Here is a 22,234-nt window from a genome sequence, read left to right as displayed (position 1 = left end):
GGGAGCTACTGGAGATTTATGGTGCCCAGGACTTGGGGCTTCCCAGAGATGGCGCCCAGAGTCGTGGTGGCATTCTAGGCCCTCATGGCTTGGGCACCTGGGCCGGTCCAGCCCACCAGGCCCTTTTCCAGGCCCCTTTCCACACCCTCTGCTGCAGCCTGCTTCCTGGCTGCCACAATTACATGCCTACATTTTATTCTTGGCCCTCGCAGCAATACTTACATATTCTGCCCGTGCACTCTGCCTTTGCTGATATGGATTTTGTCTCCTGGCCTGTGTTTGTAAATTACTCCCCACGTGTCTGTCCTTTCTCTGTGGCCAGAAGGTCAGCAGCTGCCATTGGCTGGCCGCCTTGCTGTCTCCCTGGCTGGAGTCCCTGCTGCCTTCCAGGCCATAGTTTGAGTCCCAGCTCTGCCACTTACTAGCAGGGTGACCTTCCTATGTTACTGAAGGTATTGCAGCCACGATGATGATCTGTTCCCTCATCCTGTCCCCTCTCCTCTGGGTTCCCACAGCCCGGCACACCTGTCACTCTCTCCTCGTATTGCAGAGGTCTATTCACTGCCTCCCACCTCCCCGGAAGAGAAGGTGCTCCCAAGGCTGGGGTCAAGGCTGTCCCCTCCATTTCCCCATGCCCTGCACTGGGCCTGACTCTGAGCGGTGGCCTAGGGAGGGTGGGCTCCTGTCCCTTTCACCGTCCTGCCTTTCCTCCTCCCTCTCTTGTTTCCTGAGGCTCTCTGCACACACAAACCCAGGGTCTGCCTTCCCCCCATTTCTTCCTTGATGCTGGTGCTGGTGGGGGCGTCATTTACTCTGGGAGATGAAAAATGCCAGGCAGAGACTGAGATGTTGCAGGGTGTTTTATTAAAACCAGGTGAGTCACTGCCATACCTGAGAAGGCACACACGTGTTCCAGATACTCAAATGCTTCCCCAGCTGCCCTGCCCAGCCCAGATCTCCTCCTCATTGCAAAGGGACATTCTGCTGTCTTCAAGATGCCAGCGATTAATCAGAGAATTGCTACTGTCAGGTGTAGTTAATGGCTTGGATTTGGGGTTACAGCCAGTTTGGAGGTTGGAAGAAGTTAGGTTGGGATTTAGAAGAAAGGACAATTAATTCCGATCCAAACCATGCACTACACAGTGAGCCAAGGGCCACTCCCGGTTCCCAGGGTGATGACATTCCACAGGGAGGCCCATCGCTGGGCATGCGAAGCCAACTTCAACACCCCAGCCCCAGCCCCTCAGCTTCTCCTGCCCACCTCTACTAAACCAAGCAGACACTCAGAAGCAAACTCTACGCGGCTACATGAGATCAGACCCCGCCCTCTCTTGGACCCGGGGCCCAGGTGGGTGGGGGTGGGGCGGCAGGGGCCTAGCCCTGGAAGCCCAGCTCCTTGTAGTTGGAGGCCATGTCCTTCCGGAAGAGCTCCAGGGCCTTGTTCATGGCCCCCTGGGCATCAGCACCAAAGTCCCCGGGATGCTTGCTCTGCAGAACCTGGATGATGCATTCCGAGATGAACTGCGGGGAGGGTGAGGAGAGAAAATGGTCACCGGGGTGGGACAAGCCAGGAACCAGATGGCAAGTCAGTTCTCCTCCTCCCTTCTCTTTATTCCAGGACCGTGTATTGAGCACTTGCTAGGCACCAGGTGAGAGTCTGTGTGATCTCCATGGATGAATCCCTTTGATCCCCACAACCACTGTTAGATACTACAACTGCCGTCGATTTACAGATGCAGAAACTGAGGCAAGGGGAGGCTGAATGGAAGGGATATTTGGACCCAGGAGGGCCGGCTCCGGAGCCCACGCTCTTACCCACAGCCCCCTCCACTCCATCGGGATGTAGACCCCACTGAAACCAGGTGAGAGCTCAGAGCACCACCCGCATGGGGGCAGCGGAAAAGAAGGGAAATGCTCGGATTTCATTATTGTATTCAGGATCTTGCAATCAGACAGTCTAGAAAGGAACTATTTCTATTTGTGTGTGCAATTTTTGCATACTTAATGACTTGGTATGGTTATTGTTTTAAAGACCCTATTTTGGAGCCCTCCTATTTTTTATACCAAGCACAGAAACACTGGTGGGAGGGAAGGAGAGAGAGGAAGAAGACAGGGATGAGGCCCACGGCTGGCTCCCAGGATGGAGAATGTCTGCTATCAGCCTCAGCATTGCCATTTGCTTTAGTACCCGCGGTCTCACTGCCCGGATAACAGAGATGGGCATGGGAAAATGGAGATGTAGCATGGGACTGCTTTAGGGATGGAAAGACTCGTGGATGTAAAACGCGGCTGTGCTTTCTCAAGTTAACCAGATTTGATCCCAACCACAGCCCTGGCTGGTGCACCAAGGAGTGTCGTTTTATAGAGGAGATAATCAAGAGGCCAGACCGAGGTCACGCAGGAAGCAGAGAGCAGAGATGGATTTGAGCCCAGGAGGCTGTGGGCAGGCCACTGCCAGAGCTGGGATCGGAGGCAGTGGCTGAACCGAGGCTGGGTTTCTCGTTTTCTCAGGGCCCCAGGGTGAAAGTGACATAAAGTAGGGAGAGTCGCGGGTGCGACATGCAAAGGGAGGCCTCGAGAAGCATCAACACCCTGTGAGCCCCTCCGCTGGGAAAGAGGGCAGCTCCACAAACGCCTACTCTTGGGCATCGAGGTGGATGCTTAACTTCACCTTCCGTTTCATGAATGCCACAAAACAAAGTGAGGGCTCGGGGTGTCATGGAGCAAGCCCTGTTCTTAGAGAACTTGAGAGAACCAAGTTCCAGGGCCACCTCTGCCCCGACCCCATGTGTGACTTCAGCCACCCAGATGGCCTGGTTGGGCCCCCACCTCAGACTTTCTGGAGTCCATGGCAGAGCCACTCATATCTAGAAAACAGTGGAACGGAGCCACTGCATAATTGAGAAATGGAAACACTCTCGGCACCCACTACCCTCTACAGCCCCTCCGTCCCTCAGAGAGACGATCTGTCCACATGTGAGGTGGAGACTGTCTTATGAACAGCGCAGAGGGAAGGTCCACCGTGAGGGGGAAGAGCAGACACCTGGGCTCTGTCTTAATTTTTTTGCAGATGTTATGCATCGGATTAAGCATGTTTTAGAGAGACCTGGGTTCTAGTGGCCAACTGGTTGTGATATCTTGGCTGCATGGTTTTTTCTATCCAAAACTCAGCTTCTTCCTCTGTAGAGAGAGAACTCAGTCATTGGAAGTGTATGGTGAGCCAACCACGTGCCACTGGGGCACAGAAATGGTAGCCCCGCGGGAGCTGAGTGTCTGCTGGGAGACCGCTGGGCAAAGAAACAAATTATCACACAGCCTGGCGGTGCCATGACCGGAGATGAGGATAAAGTGCCGCGGTGCAGGGAGGGGCTGGCAGATGGAACCGCTGAGGGCCTGGTGGGCCTGGGGGGTCCAAGCAGGGGAGATGGCTTCGCACTGGGCCTTAGTGGATGAAGGGATTTGCAGAGAGAAGATGGGCAGGCAGGGACGGCCTCACGTGCAGGGCTGTCTGTTCACGCTGGTGATGTGGAGTAGTTGGGCAGGCAGGACTCTGCGCAATCGCACGGTGGGGTGCAAGGGTTGAGGCTAAAGAGGAGTGGTGGTGGTTGTCAATGGGTGATATCGTGCCACAGTGGATTCAGAGCCTGGTTCCAGAGTACCATAGATTTGACTGTACCTCCTGGCTTATCTGCTGTGTGACCTTGGGCAAGCTACTTAAACCCTCTGAGCTCTCAGTTTCCAAACCAGTAAAATGGGGATGAGAAGGGTACTTGCCTGCGGCAGAGACTGCTAATTACCTCCGCAATATCCATTTCCCCTTCTTCCTTGGTAACAGAACACTAGTTGTATTTGGAGGGGTAATAGACTACCTTTCCCAGCTTCCTGTGCAGACAGGGTGGCTCCGTAACTAACTTCTGGCCAATGAGATGTAAATAAAATTGTTGGATGAGATTTCTGGGACTCCTTAAACTCCTCGAAAGAGAGCATTCCTCTCTTTCTCCTGCTTCCAGTTGGGAATATAGAAGTGGTGGCTGGAGCTCTTGCAGCAGTTTTGGCCATGAGGCAACTTTGAGGATGGATGCCATGTGCTAGGCACGGCAGCAAATGCTCACTGTGGCCCATCCCAGCGGGTAGCTATCACCACATCCTAATCCTCATAGCTGCACCAGACTTCCTGCTGTTTCTACCCTTGGCGGATGCATCTGTCCCTGTGGTCCTTCATCCCCAGCTCCCTCCTCTCCCCAGAGCTCCACCTCCCACCAGTTATAGACACACAGCCTGAAGCCCAGGCTCCTGCCCCCAACCCTGATCCACCCAACTTTCCAACCCATCTCAGGAGGTTCAAACCAATTGCTCATGCTGGAAACTGAGGTCCTGTCTCTTCATCTGTGAAGATGCTGGAACCAATAGAGCCAGCCTGCTGGCCACCCCCCCCCCCACCAAATTGAGCCCCAGTTGCTGAGCTCCTGCCACATAAGTCCTGCATGTACCAGACTCCCAGTGGCACAGCAGTTAGGGGCTGGGGTTCTGTAGTAATAGAGACCTGCGTTTGAATCTTGGCTCTGCCGTTATCCACCTCCTATGACCATGGACAAGCTGCTTAACCCCTGTGTGCCTCAGTTTCCCCATCTATCAAGTGGATATGATAATGGTACCTACCCATGGAGAGGATGCAAATTTTGCACCCAATATCCCCTCTCCCTTTCCTCTTTGGTAATAAGATGTGAATTTGGCATACTAAATTAAAAATGCTAAATGTGTTCATTCTCAATGATCCCAGGAGGAAGACAAAGTGGGTGGCAGTCCCCTTTACAAATGAGAAACCTGGGGCACAGAAAGGAGTGGCCTAGGTCATCCCACAAGTTAGTGGCTGAGCTGGGACTAGAACCCAGATCCCATTGCCCCACCCTGAGACCTTCCTTGCATCCTCCCATCTGCCCAGGCTCTGCCTCCTACCTCCAGGTACTTCACGGGGATCTTGTGCTTGGTGGCATGCGACTGTGCCAGGGGCTTAATCTCTGCCTCATGATGCCCCTTCTTCTTAAGGATGCCCCCCAGGGCAGTGAGCACAGTGGCACCATGCTTCTTTAGGTCCTCAGACGCCTTCATCTCATCCTCTGACTTCAGGTGCTTGAACTTGTCAAACTTCTCCAGAGTCTCTGGGTGACCCTTAAAGAGCCTGTGGGCACAGGGAAGGCTGGAGTCAGGCATGGGAGGTGCCGTGTGAGGTCTGGGGGCAGCCAGACTAGAGTTCAAGTTTAGTTCCCTGTCTTCCCAGCTGTGTGAACTTGGGCCATTCACTTCACCTCTCTGTGCCTCAGCTTCCTCATAGAAGGAATGGGGATAACTTGTCCCTACTTAAAGAATGAAGTGAGATAGTGTGTGCTATGTACCAACAGGGTGACTGGCACATAGTGAGTGTCGTATAAATGCTTGCTATTGTTATTTTTATTACCATCATCATCTTCTTTACTATGAGGGGCATCTCTGCATTGCTCACTGGCCTCACTCCAATTTTCCCCAAGTTGCCTGGAGAGGAGATGGCTGAGTGGCATTGTGAGTAGGCCAGGAGCACTGAAGCTGAAGGACCCTGGACTAGCTGAGCACCTACTATGTGCCAGGTTCCACGATAGACTCAACTTGCATTTTCCTTTTGAGTCATTCATATTATTCCCATTTTACAGATGTGGAAACCGAGGTTCTGAGGCATAAAGTCACCAGCTCACTATTGCAGGGGTGCTGTCCAGAGAAGCCAGGCTGGAATGAGGTCTGAGTGACCAAAACAGCAGTTCTAGTCCACGCTGCGACCATCTCTGCAGCTTCCTGCCCAGGGATTGTCCTTCAGCTGCTTAAATACCTCTAGCTACAGGAGGCTCACTCCTATCTGTGAGGGCCATTCCACTCCAGAGCAATCCTCACACTCAGAAACCTCTTGCTTGTTTTGAGCCCAAGCTGTGACTCTCTGAACCTCCCAGTCCCCTCACTGTGCAGATGACGAAGGGTTCTGGTGAGAGCAACCCAACCCAGCCCTGAGACAGGCACCCACTCCTGCCAGGCACTCAGTGAGGTGCCCCAGGGGCCTCTGCTGGGACTCTGAGCAGCCACCTCCAGCTTTAGACCTCGGTCCTTCCTGCCCACCTCCAGCTTTAGACCTCAGTCCTTCCTGCTGTGAGCAGGTGGGTGCTGGTTAAAGGGAGTCAGACCTGCCCTCTGGGTAGGAGTGTGTTTCCGCTTTTTACTCATGGAAGACCACAGAGATAAGTGGCTTGCCCAAGGTCACTTGGCTAGCTAGCGGCAGAGCCCAGACCTAAACCCAAAATGGAACAGTTTCATAACTCCCACCTTTTCCCTTGTGCCACAGCCTGAAATGTTTGGCAGGGGCAACCCTGTCTGCCCAGGGGTCTCTCTCCTGTCTAATGGTTTCAGTTCCTTGCAAAGCTCCTTTTTTATGATTTCCAGGCTCTGTGACATCCCTGTAAAAGTACACAGTATGTATTGTGGCCACACTCCAGTTTGTGCCCTGAGCCATCGTGCCCAGAAGTTGTCACAAGGAAGCACCTGATCCCCGTAGTCTCCATCCCAGGGTTTTATGAGGAGGATATTTCACAACCAGGACGCTGAGCTCCTCAACCCGAGAATGAGTTCATGGTTTTTTTGTTTTTGTTTTTGTTTTTGTTTTTTCTTTTTTGAGATGGAGTCTCGCTCTGTTGCCCAAGCTGGAGTGCAGTGGCGCAATCTCTGCTCAATGCAACCTCCACCTCCCGGGTTTGAGCAATTCTCCGAATTTTCCATGTTCGCCAGGATGGTCTCAATCTCCTGACCTTGTGATCTGCCTGCCTCGGCCTCCCAAAGTGCTGGGATTACAGATGTGAGCACCACCCCCGGCCATATTAACTGATTTTAAAAGCCTGATGGAGTAGACGCCATTTTGCAGAGGAAGAAGCAGAGGCACCGAAAGACTAACTAGCTGGGGATTTAACCCAGGCAGTCTGGCTTCATGTCTACACTGTTGATGACTATTTGGGCTTTGTTATTGTTACACAGAGATATTTACAGGCAAACTGATACCTACATGGACATGTACCAACACCTCACAAGTGTACATGCATGCGGGCTCTCACAGATGTGTGTGCACACTCACATATGGGCCTGCACACTCACACGGAGGTACACGTAAATATCTCCCAGCACACGCCATACTCACATGCACACACACACACAGACACACACAAGCCCGAACCACATACACTCCCTTCCCCCATGTTGGGCATGGTCTGCTGCCGTGCCCAACATTGCCACCTCGACCCAGGACCCTGTCCAAATCCTCGTGCGTCACTGACAGCTTGTCTCTGACACCTTTCATCCAAGGGTCCCTGAGCTCCTGACTATTATTATCTGGCGACAATGATCCTTGAACTCCCGCCTGACAGATGCAAGACCTGGCATGCACAGGCGATGGTCCGAGGTCAGGATGCTGAAAGGAGACTGTCTGGGGCAGAACAGGGCCAAGAATTTGGGACATAAGGCAGCTGGGGGTCTCAGACATTTTGGGGCCCGCCTCTGCCCTCTGATATCTAGGGAAGAGAACACGAGACTGACAGTTACGGAAGCTGAGTTCCGGTCCCAGTTCTGGCGCCAATGTGCTCTGTGATGTTGAAGTCATTTAGCCTCTCTGGATCTTGGCTCATCCATATGTAAACCAAAAGGGTCTAGACCCGCCAGCGCCTTTCCACTCTCAGCACCAGACAGCCAGGGAGAGAGCTCATATTTACTTTATTAATATTTTTTGAGACACAGTATTGCTGTGTTGCCCAGGCTAAAGTACAGTGGTGTGATCTCGGCTCACTGCAGCCTTGATCTCCTGGGCCCAAGTGATCCTCCTACCTCAGCCTCCCGAGTAGCTGGGACTACAGGCACACACCACCACGCCCAGCTAATTTTGTTTATTTTTTGTAGAGAAGGGGGTCTCACTATGTGGCCCAGGCTGGTCTTGAACTCCTGGACTCAAGAGATCCTCCCTCCCTGCCTCCCAAAGTGCTGGGATTATAGGCCTGAGCCACCACACCCCGCCCCATATTGACTTTAAACAGCAGAGCAGAATCGGGCTAATTTGTCCCCGCAAGATCATTCCAGCACCACACAGCTGCCTGCCTCCTGTGGGCCCAGGCCTTGCAGCTAGGAGCCCCCCAGGCAGCCACAGAAGGCCATTCTCCCAGATTTGCCTGATCTGGAAAATGAACAGATGAAAGCCCCTCAGCCTGTGGAAATGGACGGAGGGCATTTTCCCTAGTATTTCAGAAAGCCCCGCTTGCCTGTGTTTCCAGCTTCAACCCTGCTATCAGTGGGCCTGGTCATCAGACAGATCTTCAGGTCAAGTCAGAGAGAAGGGAGGTCATTTTCCTGCTGTTCTCTGAACTGAGGCCCAATTGGACACCCACATGGAACATGGAGCACCTTGTCAGATCCATGAACACCCCTCTGGCTCTGCTAGAATAAAAGAACCAGAGCATGGATGGCAGCCCGTCTTGCGTGTGGCAAGGTCATGGGGCAGTATAGCATAGTGGTCAAGAGCAAGGATTCTGGGCCGGGCGCATTGGCGTGTAATCCCAGCACTTTGGGAGGCCAAGGCGGGCAGATCACCTGAGGTCAGGAGTTCGAGACCAGCCTGACCAACATGGCTAAACCCAGTCTCTACTAAAAATACAAAAATTAGCCAGGCATGGTGGCATGCACCTGTAATCCCAGCAAGACTCCATCTCAAAAAAAAAAAAAAAGAAAAAAAAAAAAGGAGCAAGGATTCTGGATCCAAGCTGCCTGGATTTGAATTCCAGCTCCTCTCTTACTTGCTGTGTGACTTGGCGTAAGTTACTTAACCTCTCTGTTAAATGTGGTGATCATAATCATATCTACCTCATAAGATTGTTGTCAGGCTTCAGTGAGTGAAACACTAACACAGAGCCCAGCAATCAGTATGTGCTGAATAAATGGTCGCTGTCCTCCTTATCATCTCTACCATCATCATTATCATCAGCATCACCCAGGAATTTTTGGTCCTGCCTGTGGCTGCCATTAACCGGTGGAGACTCTCAGGCCCAGTTCCTCCCTGTAATGAGAAGCAGTGACCACCACTGGTGATTTTCAAACATTTTATGGCCTTGAAATCCTTTGTTCCTCCACCCCCCAAAAAAGCCAAAGTAAATAAAACAAAAAAGGTTTGAGTAAAGGAAGGAAAAACAGGGGTGTGGAACCCACCCAGCAGCCCCCTCCCTTCCGAAGCCCCACTCCTGGAGCCAGAATCCCCAAGTGACCTTCCAGCTTCTGTGTTCTAGAATTTTATGGTCATGTACTTGCAGTGAAGGCCTCAGTGTTTTACACACTGGGCTTCGTGGAATTTGCCCTCTTTTACAATCAGAAGATTGGAGACATAACCTTTCAAGGTCAGTTAGAAAATCCAGAGTCAGTATCTAGAACAAAGTCAAGATACCAACTCCCACGGGGGGCATTTGCAGTCCTGGGCATGAGCCTCCTCCACCCTGCCCCCAGGGAGGCCATCCTCCCTGTACCCAAATACTGAGAGGGCAGAACCAGCTGGCACAGTCTCTGCATGTCCCATAGCCTAAGACGTGACAGGGCACCAGGCCTCTGGGACCTTTCAGGGGCCAGCAACGCTAGGCATTACGTCTTATCCCTGGCCCCCGGCCCCTGGCAAACCTCTCTGATCCTCCCTGATGATGCAACACCCTGAGTCTCTTTCAAGACATGCAAGTCACTGCCTTAGGTCTGGCAGCTCCCAAATCACCTTGGAAAGACCTCTGCTCTGCAAACTCTGGTCTCCTACCTCCACGCCTGACTGTCCTGCGTCCTCTCCAAAGGCAAAGGTGCATCAAGGACTCAGAGAATTCTAGGGCATGAGCATGGGACGGGATCTCAGAGACCAAGGAAGACAATCCCTTCGCTCAACCAACAGAGAAATAAGACCCAGAGGTGGAGAGACTTGTCCAAGGTCACACGGCAAATCTGTGGCCCAGGAGTTGATGTCAATTTGTGTGTGTGTGTTGGTCAGGGGAGCACTTTGTGCAATCCAACAGGGCCTGTTGCAGCCAGATGACAGGGACAGGAGAAACAAGACATAAGAAACACACCACGATGCCATTAGAGTCAACAGAAAACTCAGCTGTTCTTCCTTAAGTGTTTCTAGCACGGATCACCAACGGCTCAAATTTTAGATAACGGAGCTTCCAGGACCAGCCATGCTCCTGAGGCAAACGGAAGCTGGAAATGGGTAAAGCCCAAGGGAGACCCAAAGGACAACAGACTGGAAGAGGAAAATTGGCTCTGGCTCACAAATAAGGAGAAATTAATCTGCAAATTAAAGTGCCAAAGACAATCCATTCACTTGTGGCAACCCCAGAGCCCACTTCCTTCCTCCTGGGGGCAGAAACATTGATTCGTAACCCATTAGACTTGTGAGGGAACCAGCTCAGAACGGTGAGGGAAGGGGCCAGGAGAAGAGAAGAGTGTATCACTATTTGGGATGGAAGGCAACGAGGAGATGAGCTTCTATGTACAAACCACAGCCATCGTCTATTTACAAACCTCAGAATTTTGTTTTCTTTGGTGTATTCTGGAATCCCTTGTGGTAGAGGGCAGGATATACTTGGAGACCACATCATTCAGAGCTCTCAAACTGGAGACATACTCAACATCAAAGGTCACTAATGAGCCTCTATCTTCTGTTCTCTAATTGCAATGCTTTGAAAGGTCCCTAGCCTGGGCTTCATCTGTAATAGCTACCAACATTTCTAGGACTCAGTATATGCCAGGAACCATGCCAGGCCTCTTGCATGCATTATCTTATTTCTCACATCTCCTCTAGGATATAGATATTAGGATATCCCCTCACTGTACAGGAGAGGAAATTGAGGCTCCGAGAGGTTGAGTACCTTCCCAAAGGTCACCCAGCAGCTCAGCGGCAGAGCCAAGTCTAGAACCAGATCTGTCTCCCCTTGAAGACCATGTCTTAACCTTGACACTTTAAGAGCATTTAATGAGCTGTGACTCTGGAAATGTCCTCCCCTTCTCAGTCCCTTTTTGTCCTCATCCTGTAAGAGAGGTGGCTGTACAAAATCTCTCAGGGCCCTTGTTAACTCTGACTGTCTATAATTCTAAAATTCTTCCTGGCGGACTCTGAGCATCCAAGGTTTGATTCTCAAGCTTCCTCCAGCTGCTGACATCAGCCTGAAATGGCTCCTTTCCCTCTCCTGAGTCCAATCCCTGACACTTAAAAGCAAAGAAAAAGCAAGTGACCGTTCTAACACCCTTAACTAATGCAGCCAACAGACCTACCCCACGTACAAACTTTCCACCTTGCAGCTGAACACCCTTGATCTTAGGGTGTGGGTGGCAGGGGCAATGGAATCTCTTCCTTTTACCTGATGAGGACTTCCTGCCCATGGCTTGGGATGTCAGCCTCCACCTTCCCCCAGACGTTCAGCACCAACTGCCATTCCCCGTCGCTGAGCCCCATGGCGCGGTCTGAAGAAGACAAAAAGAGCAAGTATGGGCTCACTGGGTGTCCTGGACCCAACAGCTGGGCTTTGAGGCTGCCTGGCCCCAAGGGTGTTTTTATACCTTCTGGGATGCTTGACAAAGATCACTCAATGGCTCGCTGTCCCCCTCCCCTGCCCTCCTTCTCTTTCCCTCTCTCATCCAGGGAGGGTCTAATCTTTTCCTTTCTCTAGCCCTCACATGGGAAGCTATTTTAGGGCAGGTGCCATTGTGGCGAGGCAGGACAGCTCAGGCCACAGGGGGTGGGGTGGTTGTGCATGTGGAAAGAAGGGGAGGAGGTTGGACACTGTTTGGACTCTCATAGCCGACAGAAAGGGCACCACCGAGGCCGACGCCAGCAGCCTGAAACCCAATGCTCCCTGCAGTCAGCCCTCCCAAGAGGACCTGTCATGTTTCTAAGCTTGGCCACCAGGCGCCCCGGCTGGCCCCAGGACAGTCCTGGCGATTCGCAACCTCTCACGCACCTTCTGCCCCTTTGCCAGAGACCCCTCACCCAGCCAGAAGTGACAGAAAGGAACCGGAGGGTTTCGTGCTTATAGCCAGGTGGTCCCAGGCAAGTCCACTATCTCTTAGAGAACTCCTGTCTTCATGACCCTGCTCAAAGATTTCCCTCTGAAAAGTTTTTCTTGACATACTCCTTTGAGACACAACTAATTGCTTCCTCCTTTCCTTTCTTTGTGTAGGTTCCTGTTGCATTGCTTCCCAAGGGGCATCCTATTTCCTGGTTTTCATGCCAGCTTCTCCATTAGGATAATAGCAGCCAGCACTCACAAGAGACTTTGCTGGGTGCCAGGCCCTGTCCCAAACACTTGGCATTTGGTAACTCATTTAATCCCCACAAGACCTCCCAATGTGATAGGTACTGACATTATCCCTATTTAATTGAGAGGAAGTAGGGAAACATCACAGATGCACAGTTAGTTGCTGGCAGAGTTGGGATTTGAACCCAGGAAGCCAGGCCCCCTTCTTTGCAGTTTTCAGGAGGGCAGGAGCTCTGCTTTATTAACCCACGTATCTCTTGGGCCTCACATGGTGCTCTGTGCCAAGTTTGAACTGAATAAATGTTTATTGAGTAAAAGGGTGGATGGTTTTGCAAAGAAAGTGAGTGGAGGATGATTAGCCTTATCTTACATCCATGCATCCTCCTTCAATCCATTCACTTATTCAACCATCTATCCATTTATCCACTTGTCCGTCCAGTTACTCATCCATCCATCCGTCATCTGTTAATTCATCCATTCATCCATCCATCATCTTTGTCTATCCATCCATTCACTCATCTATCCATCCACCCATCCATCCAACATCCACCAATCCCTCCATCTATCTGACATCACCCATCCCCTCATTCATCCATTCATTATCCCTCCATTCGTCATCCCTCCCTCCATCCATCTATCCATCCATCACCCACCCATCCCTCCATCTATCTGTTCCTCCATCCCTCCATCCATCAATCCACCCATCCCCTCATTCATCCAGTCATTATCCCTCCATTCATCATCCCCCCTCCATCCATCCACCCATCCCTCCATCTATCTATCCATCTGTAACTCCATCCATCCATCCATCCCTCTCACAGTGATAGAGCACCTACTGTGTGTCAGACACTGCTACGTGCTGAGGATAACAAAATCAAATAAAACACATTCCTGTGTTCAAGGAACTCAAAAGTCTCTTTAGGGGGATAACTAAGAGGAATGAAAACACAGTACAGTTTGTTTAGTGCTATGATCAAGGTAGGCATAGGCCCTTCCATCTGCATAGGACTATACAGTTTACAAAGTGCCTGCCTGGCAAGATTACATCTAATCTTTATAACACCTCCGTGAGGCAGCGAGCACCACCCTGCTTTACAGCTGTGGGAGACAAGATTCAGAAAGGATAAGCCAGTGTTTGGGCCATCCTGGGTCTGCACTGGATGTGTCAGTAATGACTGCCCCACCTACACAGCTCTTTGAAGATAACCACCCCTGCTGAGGTGCAGGTGTAGCCAGTCTTGTTCTGGGACACACGATTCTCCCCCAAACCTGCTGCCAGTCACAGCCAAGCTGAGAAAGCCAATGTCAGGGCTCCATCTGAATAGTCGGCGTCTACTAGCTCTGCCAGTCAGATCCCGTGTTCAGAATGTGAACAGGTATGTTTGGTAAGAATTGGACAAATAGTAGGAAAGGTAACTAGAAAAAGAGTTAAATTCAAAGAATCCCCAAACTTGGAGTTCCTCAGTGCAACTTTGGGTCAGAACGCCCTCTGTGTGGGTCTCTAAAGCCTGGCTGGTGACCGTTCTAGGATTGCCATGAGCCGCCACTCCCTGGAGGAGCCTTGTGTGTCCATTCAGTGAGTCCTGTGTACTGAGTCAGCTGACTCCTAATGACCAAAAGGGTCAGAGGCACCGGCTGCACATCTGGCGCCCCTTCCCTAGTGACCATTCCAGAAGTCAACCCCAAATGCTAGGCCAGCCGACCTCCAAAGGCCCATCTCTTTAGCAGTGGAAGAAGCAGTAACAAAATGAGTAGCTAAAAATGCCATGGGGGGCTGGGCGCAGTGGCTCACTCCTGTAATCCCAGCAATTTGGGAGGCCGAGGTGGGTGGATCACAAGGTCAAGAGATCGAGACTATCCTGGCTAACATGGTGAAACCTTGTCTCTACTAAAAATACAAAAATTAGCTGGGCATGGTGGCGCACACCTGTAGTCCCAGCTACTTGGGAGGCTGAGGCAGGAGAATCACTTGAACCCGGGAGGCAGAGGTTGCAGTGAGCCGAGATCGCGCCACTGTCCTCCAGCCTGGCAACAGAGTGAGCCTCCATCTCAAAAAGAAAAAAAAAAAGCCATGGGGATGCCAAAGGGAATCTCATTCATTCATTCAGTCAGTCATCTGTTTGTTCCTTTGTTCATTCATTCATTCAAAAGCCCAGTACTGAGGCCCCAGTCTGTGCCAGGCCCAGGCTCAGAAGGAAAGACCTCTGAGAGGTCTGCCCCGGTCTCAGACTCTCAGTAGTTTGACCCTTACTGCTGGTCACTCGCTGGAGGTGAGCCCAGGGGGTGAGAGAGGAGGGCAGAAAGAAGGAGATGGCATTGAGCTGTGCCACATCTGACCCGGGGCCCCCTGCCCACTGCACCGGGGAAGGCCGAGGGGCAGATCTGAGACTCCTGGAGATTGAGATGCAGTGTGCGGTTTTCCAATGCTCTCTGGCCTGTGCCCTCCCGAGAGTGTCAGAACACCCCTGAGGGTGCGGGGCAGGGCAGGGCTGATTACTACCCGAATCCCAGCTCTTCTCCCATCTCTGGCCTCCTGAGTTGTCTGGGGATGGCCTGAGCATTTAAAATCTCATCAACCCATTACTGATGCTGAAGTGTTTAATATGAAGCTATCACCAGCTTGGCAAGCGCCACCATTAACTGGCGTGCTCATGGAAACCTGTAGCTTTGAAGTTGATGGACCTTTTAAGTTTTACCATTTAAGCTAATGGGAAGGCACTGACATCTGTTTGTACTTACACATCTCTACAACAGAGCAGCGTTACCTCATGGTTGCTATGGCTACCTGGAGTCACCAGCTCTGTTTGGGGGCTATTATTATCCCTGTGACAGCCTTCATTATGGCCGGGGCAGAGAAGCTGCAGACACATGATAGGAAAGCCAGGCTGCCTTTGTGTGCAAAACTTTCTACAGCCTTACACGCTCATGCTACACACACACACACACACACACGCACGAATGCAGGGCACATTAGTCTGATACCCAGTGGGGCAAAACTGGATCCCACCAAGTCAGACCTCCTCTTCTTCCCTTTCATATCACAGGATCCTTTGAATCCAAAACTGAGACTTGTAGAATCATCCTCAAGGCTCCCAATTCTGGAGTCTCGAGATCCCAGAATTAAAATTCTAGAGTGTCAAAGTCTTCAACTTTTCACCACCGGAGAAACCTGGGTTCTAGATTCCAGACTTATAGAGAGCTAGAAGCAGAGAAATCTAGAATTATAGGGCCATAGTATCTTGTGACTAAAAGAGGCCTTCAACGGTATTTTGTCCAATTTCCCACTAAATGTAGTTTTCCCTACAGATCATCATCTGGCATCTGCTTGAATACTCCTAGGAGTGGTGAGCTCACTACCTAAAGCTTTAAAAATCCTTGTTTATGTCAAACCAAAAGATGCCTCCATGTCACATGCACTTCCTTGTGGTGACTCCACCTGCTCCTTGGGGATACAGAGGCCCAGCTGAGTCTGCCTCACAAGAGAAGGAGCAGGCTCACCCAAGACTTTTCTTGTCGGGACTGAACATCCCGGGACTTCCACTGAGCACCCTCCCCAGGCAAGGCGAGTCGGGGGCCTCAGTCTGGTGGAGAAAGATGGGCTGTGCCATCTTCAGTCTCCAGCCACTCTCACCTCTGGTCACATGCACACAAAGAGAACGCTATAGCAAAGGGGATTCCAGCACCCATCTGCACAGGTCTGAGCCCCTCAGGCAGCTGTGCACCTGGCCCACAATTTTTATGGTCAGAAAATCCAATCTAGGTGACCTAGGAATTTGCTAGCCCTTGGGCAGCTGACAATTCCCTTTGGTCAGTCTGGGCTTAAGACACCACCAAGGGACATCAAAGACGTGGCAAGAAGGAGAACTCGGGCTCCTGAAAGCCAGGAGTCCCCACGATCTTCACTACTCTCTTCCTCCTCCTTCTGGGAACCAGCCTTTGGAGGCCAGTCTGGGCAGTGTCTCCCTCCTGCCAGCAGGCCCTCCCACCCCACCCCCAGCTTAGCTGTGCCTCTCTGGCAGAGTCTACCCTCCTGGACCAGCGCCAGGCCAAGACTCAGAGCAGGGCTGAGGCCTGGGAGTTGCAGGACATGCTCAAGGCCCTTGATGGGGCAGCAGGACCCCCAAGCTTGCTCCAGACTCCCAGGAACCCACCCACCCGGGCTGCTCCTCTCCAGCCCCTCAGCATCCATCATACTGACCACAGCTCCCCTTCTCCCCAGCTGTCCTCGCAGAGCCTCCAGCCAAGCGGCCAGGGCTGGGGGTGGGGAGAGGTGTCTTATAGCAGCCGGGGAGAGGCACAGGGAACTAAAAATACAGTTTACATGGCAAGGCTCCTCCTCTGCCTGCAGGCCCAGAGGGGCTTATTGGAGGAGGGCTGGCAGGGACACAACATCCTAATCCCGGAGTCAACAGGTGTGGCCGGGGACACCGATCTGCCTCCCTCCTCCCCCCTCCCCAGCCTTGGAGGCTCCGAGTGGCTCCTCCAGCTCCACCATCCACCTGTCACCTGGACAGAGACCAGCCCCACCTCCACAGTCACCTAACCCCACATCCACCCATCCTCCCCTTTCTTCAAGGCCAGTTGCATAGGAACGGCTCCCCAGCCAGGACTCCTCTCACCCCGCGCTACCCATTCCCAGCAGATGTGCCCTCTTCCCCGCTCTGGCTCCAGCACGGGTGCAGCCTTCTCATCTCTCTTGCTTTGGGGTGTACCTGTCTGGACTGGCTTCTCCCCATTTCTACCCTATGAGTGCCTCAGAGGCCGGAATATAAAAGCCACAAACTCATATTGTACTTAGTGCACACCAGGGACACCCCTCCTCCCAGCAGCCCTTTCTTTTGCAGGAGACACTTTTACAAGCCTCACTTTACACTTGAGAAAACTGAGGCACAGAGAAGTTAAGTAACTTACCCAGAGTCACACAGCTAGGAAATACCAAGCCCAAGATTGGGACCCAGGCAGTCTGGCTTCGGAGTCTCTGCTTCATGGCTAAGCACTGGTCTAATTTGGAGTCCTTCCCCCTCACTCTCTCACCTGCTCTACAGTACCTAGCAAAGGACCAGGCCAACATACTCTTCCATTGTTTATTTTTGGATTGAGTCTGCCCAGGGTCTTGGCTTGCTGGAGGCAAAGGCAAAGACAGTCGGTGACCTTGCCCCAGGGGGATTGACAATGGGGGCCCTACTGCCATCTAGTGGCAACAAGGAGAAAAGCCTGCACCTCTGCCCTGCGCTTTCCATCTGGGCTCTCCATTTCTCAGTCCCTCAACCCAGCCAGCGGGGAGGGGTCTTTTTCTGTCTCTATATTCGTTATATTCATGGCGCCTTGCTTAGAAGACCATGGATGGCTTGCCAAATTATTAGAAGATGAATTCTGATCTTTTAATATTGTGATCCAGGAAAAGTGGCATAACTTTCCAAGGACGCTTTTTTAATCTGTAAAATGGGAATTTTGAAAAGAATAACCTACCTCAAATGTCACTATAAGGACTGAAAAAGGGAGCACTGGCCAGGCGCGGTGGCCCACGCCTGTAATCCCAGCACTTTGGGAGGCCGAGGAGGGAGGATCACTTGAGGTCAGGAGTTCAAGGCCAGCCTGGCCAACATGGTGAAACCCCGTCTCTACTAAAAATACAAAAATTAGCCAGGCGTGGTGGTGCACGCCTGTAGTCTCAGCTACTCGGGAGGCTGAGACTGCAGAATCGCTTGAACCCAGAAGGCAGAGGTTGCAGTGAGCCGAGATCACACCACTGCACTCCAGCCTGGGCGACAGAGCGAGACCTTGTCTCAAAAAATAATAATAATAAAAAATAAAAATAAATAAAATTAAGAAAAATGGAGGCACTGAATGTGGTGGATACACAGTGATAAAAGAAAAACTTCAGCCAAATTAAATGTAAAGGAGTTTAATGGAGCAATGAATGATTTGCGAGCAGGCCAGCCTCCCAAGCCAGAGTAGGCTTGGAGACTCCACAGCTGAGTGGTGGAAGATTTATGGACAGAAAAAGGAAAGTGACATACAGAAAACAGAAATGAGGTACAGAAACGGCTGGATTGGTTACAGGTTGGCATTTGCCTTATCTGAACATGGTTCGAACAGTTGGCTACATTTGATTGGCCAAAATGCGGTGATTGGCACAGTGTAGGCTATAGTCTGTCTATACCTCCACTTGATATAGTTCATGATGTACAGAAAAACCTTTAGGTCCAACTTAAAGTATGCAAGGAGGCGGCTAGAGATTAAACTTTTTTAAACAACAGTAAGTGCTCAATAATTGCTCACGGTGATATAAGGTATCCATGGTTCTTGCTCTCAAGGGACTCAGAGTCTAGTGGAGGAGGTACCTCAGTGAGATCTGCAATGCAGCAGAGATTTCAGCAAAGGCTTTGGAGGGGTGAGAAGGCAGCGCCTAGGCCTGTGAGGTGAAGGCCTTTGAGGGATCAATAGGAGTTTGTTCAGAGCTGATGGCTGGCCTGGATGTGAACGTATGAGGGAGCGTTCTGCAGAGTGTTCTAAGCAGAGGTACCAAACAGTGCTGTAAAAGCCTGCCGGAGACGCGTGGGGAAAGGGGGGCTGTGGGAGGTGACACCTACTGGGAAGAACTTTATGTGCCAGGCTCAGGTGATGCCTGAGCAGCATTTTGAAGGTTCAATAGGAGCTTGTTAGGAGCAAAGTGAGGAAGGGATATTCCAAACACAAGGACCAAGACAAGGACTTGGGGGCTCAGAATGGATAGTCACGTTCCACAGCACTCATGCTCGCCTGGTGCGTGCCAGGCTCCGTGCTGGGCTCTGGGGGGACCGAGGTGACACCGGCGGGCCTCTGAGCATTGAGAGGTGGTAGGAGGGAGGGATGTGTGACCTAATGTTGTCAGTACTTTCTGATACGGGTAATAATCGAGACCATTCAGCATAGGGCTAAAGGCTTTGGAATGAGACTCCTGGACTTGGTACTTGGCCCTACCATGTACTACTTTTGTGATCCATGAAAAGTATCATAACTTTCCAAGGTCTATGCTTTTGTTATCCATAAGTGGAGATTTTGAAAAGAATAACCTATCTTAAATATCATTGTAAGGATTAAAAGAGGGAGCACCCAGCATGGTGCTGATACACAGTAAGTGCTCAATAATTGCACACTGTGATATAAGGTACAGAGAAATCATGGAGGAGGGAAACATTAATTCCACCAAGGAATTAACATGTAACTGAGAAGGTGGTGTCCAAGCAAGGTTTTGAAGGATCAATAGGAGTTTGTTAGGAGCAAAGTGAGGAAAAGACATTCCAAGTACAAGCATCAAAACATTCGATGGCACAGAAGTTGGTGTGTTAGGACTAGGTTTGGTTGTTGGCAACAGAAAACTCAAAATAACATGGCTTCAACAAGAGAGTATTAACTTCTCTTTCATACAGAAGTCTAGAGGTAGGGGATTCAGAGCTGACATGGCACACCACAGTCCAGGGACCCAGCTTCAATCTACCTTAGTGCTCTGCCATGTTACACATATGGCCTTCACCTCCTGATCCAAGATGGCTGCTTGAGCTGCAGCCATCATGCCCTCATTTCAACCAGTAGGAAGGAGAAAGGGGTGAAGAAGGTTGTGACCCTATCTAAAGAACACTTTCCAGAAGTTGTAATTAATACTTTGTCTTACTGCACATCCAATGGCCATACCTTGCTGCAGAGGAGGCTGGGATATGTAGTCTTTATTTCTACCTGGCCATATCACCAGATAAAAATTGGAGTTTCTATTACTTAGAAAGATGTGGGGAATGTATATTAGATGAAAGTGAGTGATTTCTATCATAGGAGACATAAAATAGCATGCTATGCCGGACGTATAAATATTTTGGTGTTTCTGTGGTGGAAAAAGTGAAGGGGAGAGTGATGATTAGAGAAATAAACAGAGGCCAGGCATGGACAGCCTTGGGAGCCACAGACGTGTGGGCGTGTCCCCAGGGAGAGCCACAGAAGGGTTTCTGAGCAAGGGAGAGCCGTGGTCTGATTTGCTGTCCTAGAAACATCACACTAATTGCAGATGTGATTAACATAATGGAGGGGACACGTCTGGAGCCACGAGACATTTCTCCCTAACATTTTATTATAAAGATTTTCATACGTGCAGCAAAGTGGGAAGAATTTCACACTGAACACCACGTAAACTCTACCACTGGCATTTTACTAAATGAATTCAAACACGTTTATCTCTCCCTCTACGCACCCATCCATTCTTGTTTTGTGGCATTTTAAATTGCAGACATCTATCTGCTTCCCTGCAGAAACTCCACAATGCATGACATGAAAAAGAGTTCAATATTTCTTTGCATTTTTTCTTTTGCTGTAAGATGTAAAATTCACATTTAATTGCACACGTCTTAAATATACATTTGCTGAGATTCCACAACTACACACACTTGTGTAGCTCAAACTGTATCAAGTTATAGAACATTGTCATCACCCCAAGTTCCTGCACGCCCCTCCCCAGTCAATCCTGGCCCCCACTCACCTGTCAGAGACAACCACTGTCCTGATTTTTTTTCTTTTTTTTTTTTGAGGTGGAGTCTCAATCTGTCACCCAGGCTGGAGTACAGTGGTGTGATCTTGGCTCACTGCAACCTCTGCCTCCCGGGTTCAAGCAATTCTCCTACCTCAGCCTCCAGAGTAGCTGGGACTACAGACACATACCACCACACCCAAGCTAATTTTTTTTTTTTTTTTTTTTTTTTTTTAGTAGAGACGGGGTTTCACCATATTGGCCAGACTGCTCTCAAATTCCTGACCTCAGGTGATCCACCCGCCTCAGCCTCCCAAAGTGCTGGGATTACAGGCATGAGCCACTGTACCTGACCCTGATTTCTTTTAAAACCACAGATTGGTTTGGGGAAGGCAGACATTTGAAAGCCTGTTGGGGGGCCATGTACTGAGTGGGGTGGGGTTCGGAGCTGAAGGAGAGGCAGGGCAGAGGGAGACGGGATTTCCAGGGCTTCCCTGCAGGTTGAACTTGGAGGCTGGAGAGAGTCATTTAACCAGAGTGCCCGTCATCTGCTGCCAGGAGTTGAGTTTCTCACTGAGTGACTGAGCAGATGGTGGCGCCATTTACTAAGGTGGGGTACCCAGGAGGAGGAGGGGCTGGGGGTGGGTGGAGACCAGTTTCCTTTGGGACACGTAGCATCGGGCGTTCAAGGGGCATGTGTCTGGCAGTTGTAGGGATACACAGGCATCCCCAGGGCAGCTCCTTTCTTCTGACCCTTGTGGAGGTTTGAGCGGTCCTCTTGTGAGGTGGTGCCAGGGAGTGGTCGCCAGGTTTGTCCATCTCCTTCTTGGCCAGCCAGCACCAGCGTCTGTCGGGCTGCCTTCACCAGGAAGGGGAGGTGCTCTCCTCGGTCTACCCTGAAGACTGCACGAGGGGCATAGAGAGGGCATGGGTGTGGTTACTTCTGGGTGGCAGGACATGGGAGAGGAGACCTGACTCCTTAGGGGAAGCTGGGGAGCGCAGGGGCCCATCTAGGCAGTCTCCAGGCCAGGTCCTCTCCTTCCTTCTTCCCTCCCCAGCATCCTGCAGCCACACACATTCTCTCTCCCCGGGCACCGCCCATCCCTGTCCCAATGCCTCCCCCATTCCCTTGAAAAACAATCAAACCCCAGCTCCCCCAGGAAGGAGGCGTCAGAGTCAGCTCTGCTCCAGCTAGTGCCCCCCAGGGAGGGGGCAGGAGAAGCAGAGAGGGAAAATGAAACCTCGGTCACTCTAGGTTGCAATTAGGTTTTCTCTGGTCTCTCTCAAATCAAACACAACCCACAGCAGTCATTTCTTCCTTAAAAGCCCATTTGTGGCTCATGCCTGTAATCCCAGCACTTTGGGAGGCCGAGGCGGGTGGATCACGAGGTCAGGAGATTGAAACCATCTT

The 22,234-nt window shown here is 51.1% G+C and overlaps 1 protein-coding gene across 1 annotated transcript; it reads right to left on the bottom strand.

The window, feature by feature from the left end:
* Positions 1-842: 842 nt before the first annotated feature.
* MB (myoglobin) lies at positions 843-11,599 on the bottom strand. Its single transcript, XM_058431693.1, has 3 exons — positions 11,433-11,599; positions 4,957-5,179; positions 843-1,521 (listed from the first exon to the last, which is right to left on the bottom strand). Exons 1-3 carry the CDS (start codon positions 11,525-11,527, stop codon positions 1,375-1,377), a joined length of 465 nt encoding a protein of 154 aa, XP_058287676.1. The 5' UTR covers positions 11,528-11,599; the 3' UTR covers positions 843-1,374.
* Between the last annotated feature and the right edge of the window lie 10,635 nt (positions 11,600-22,234).

This window comes from Hylobates moloch, unplaced genomic scaffold, assembly GCF_009828535.3.
Source record: "Hylobates moloch isolate HMO894 unplaced genomic scaffold, HMol_V3 SCAFFOLD_19, whole genome shotgun sequence".
Lineage (NCBI taxonomy): Eukaryota > Metazoa > Chordata > Mammalia > Primates > Hylobatidae > Hylobates > Hylobates moloch.
Note: the sequence above shows the minus strand (reverse complement) of the source record. Positions and strands in the feature narration are given on the sequence as shown.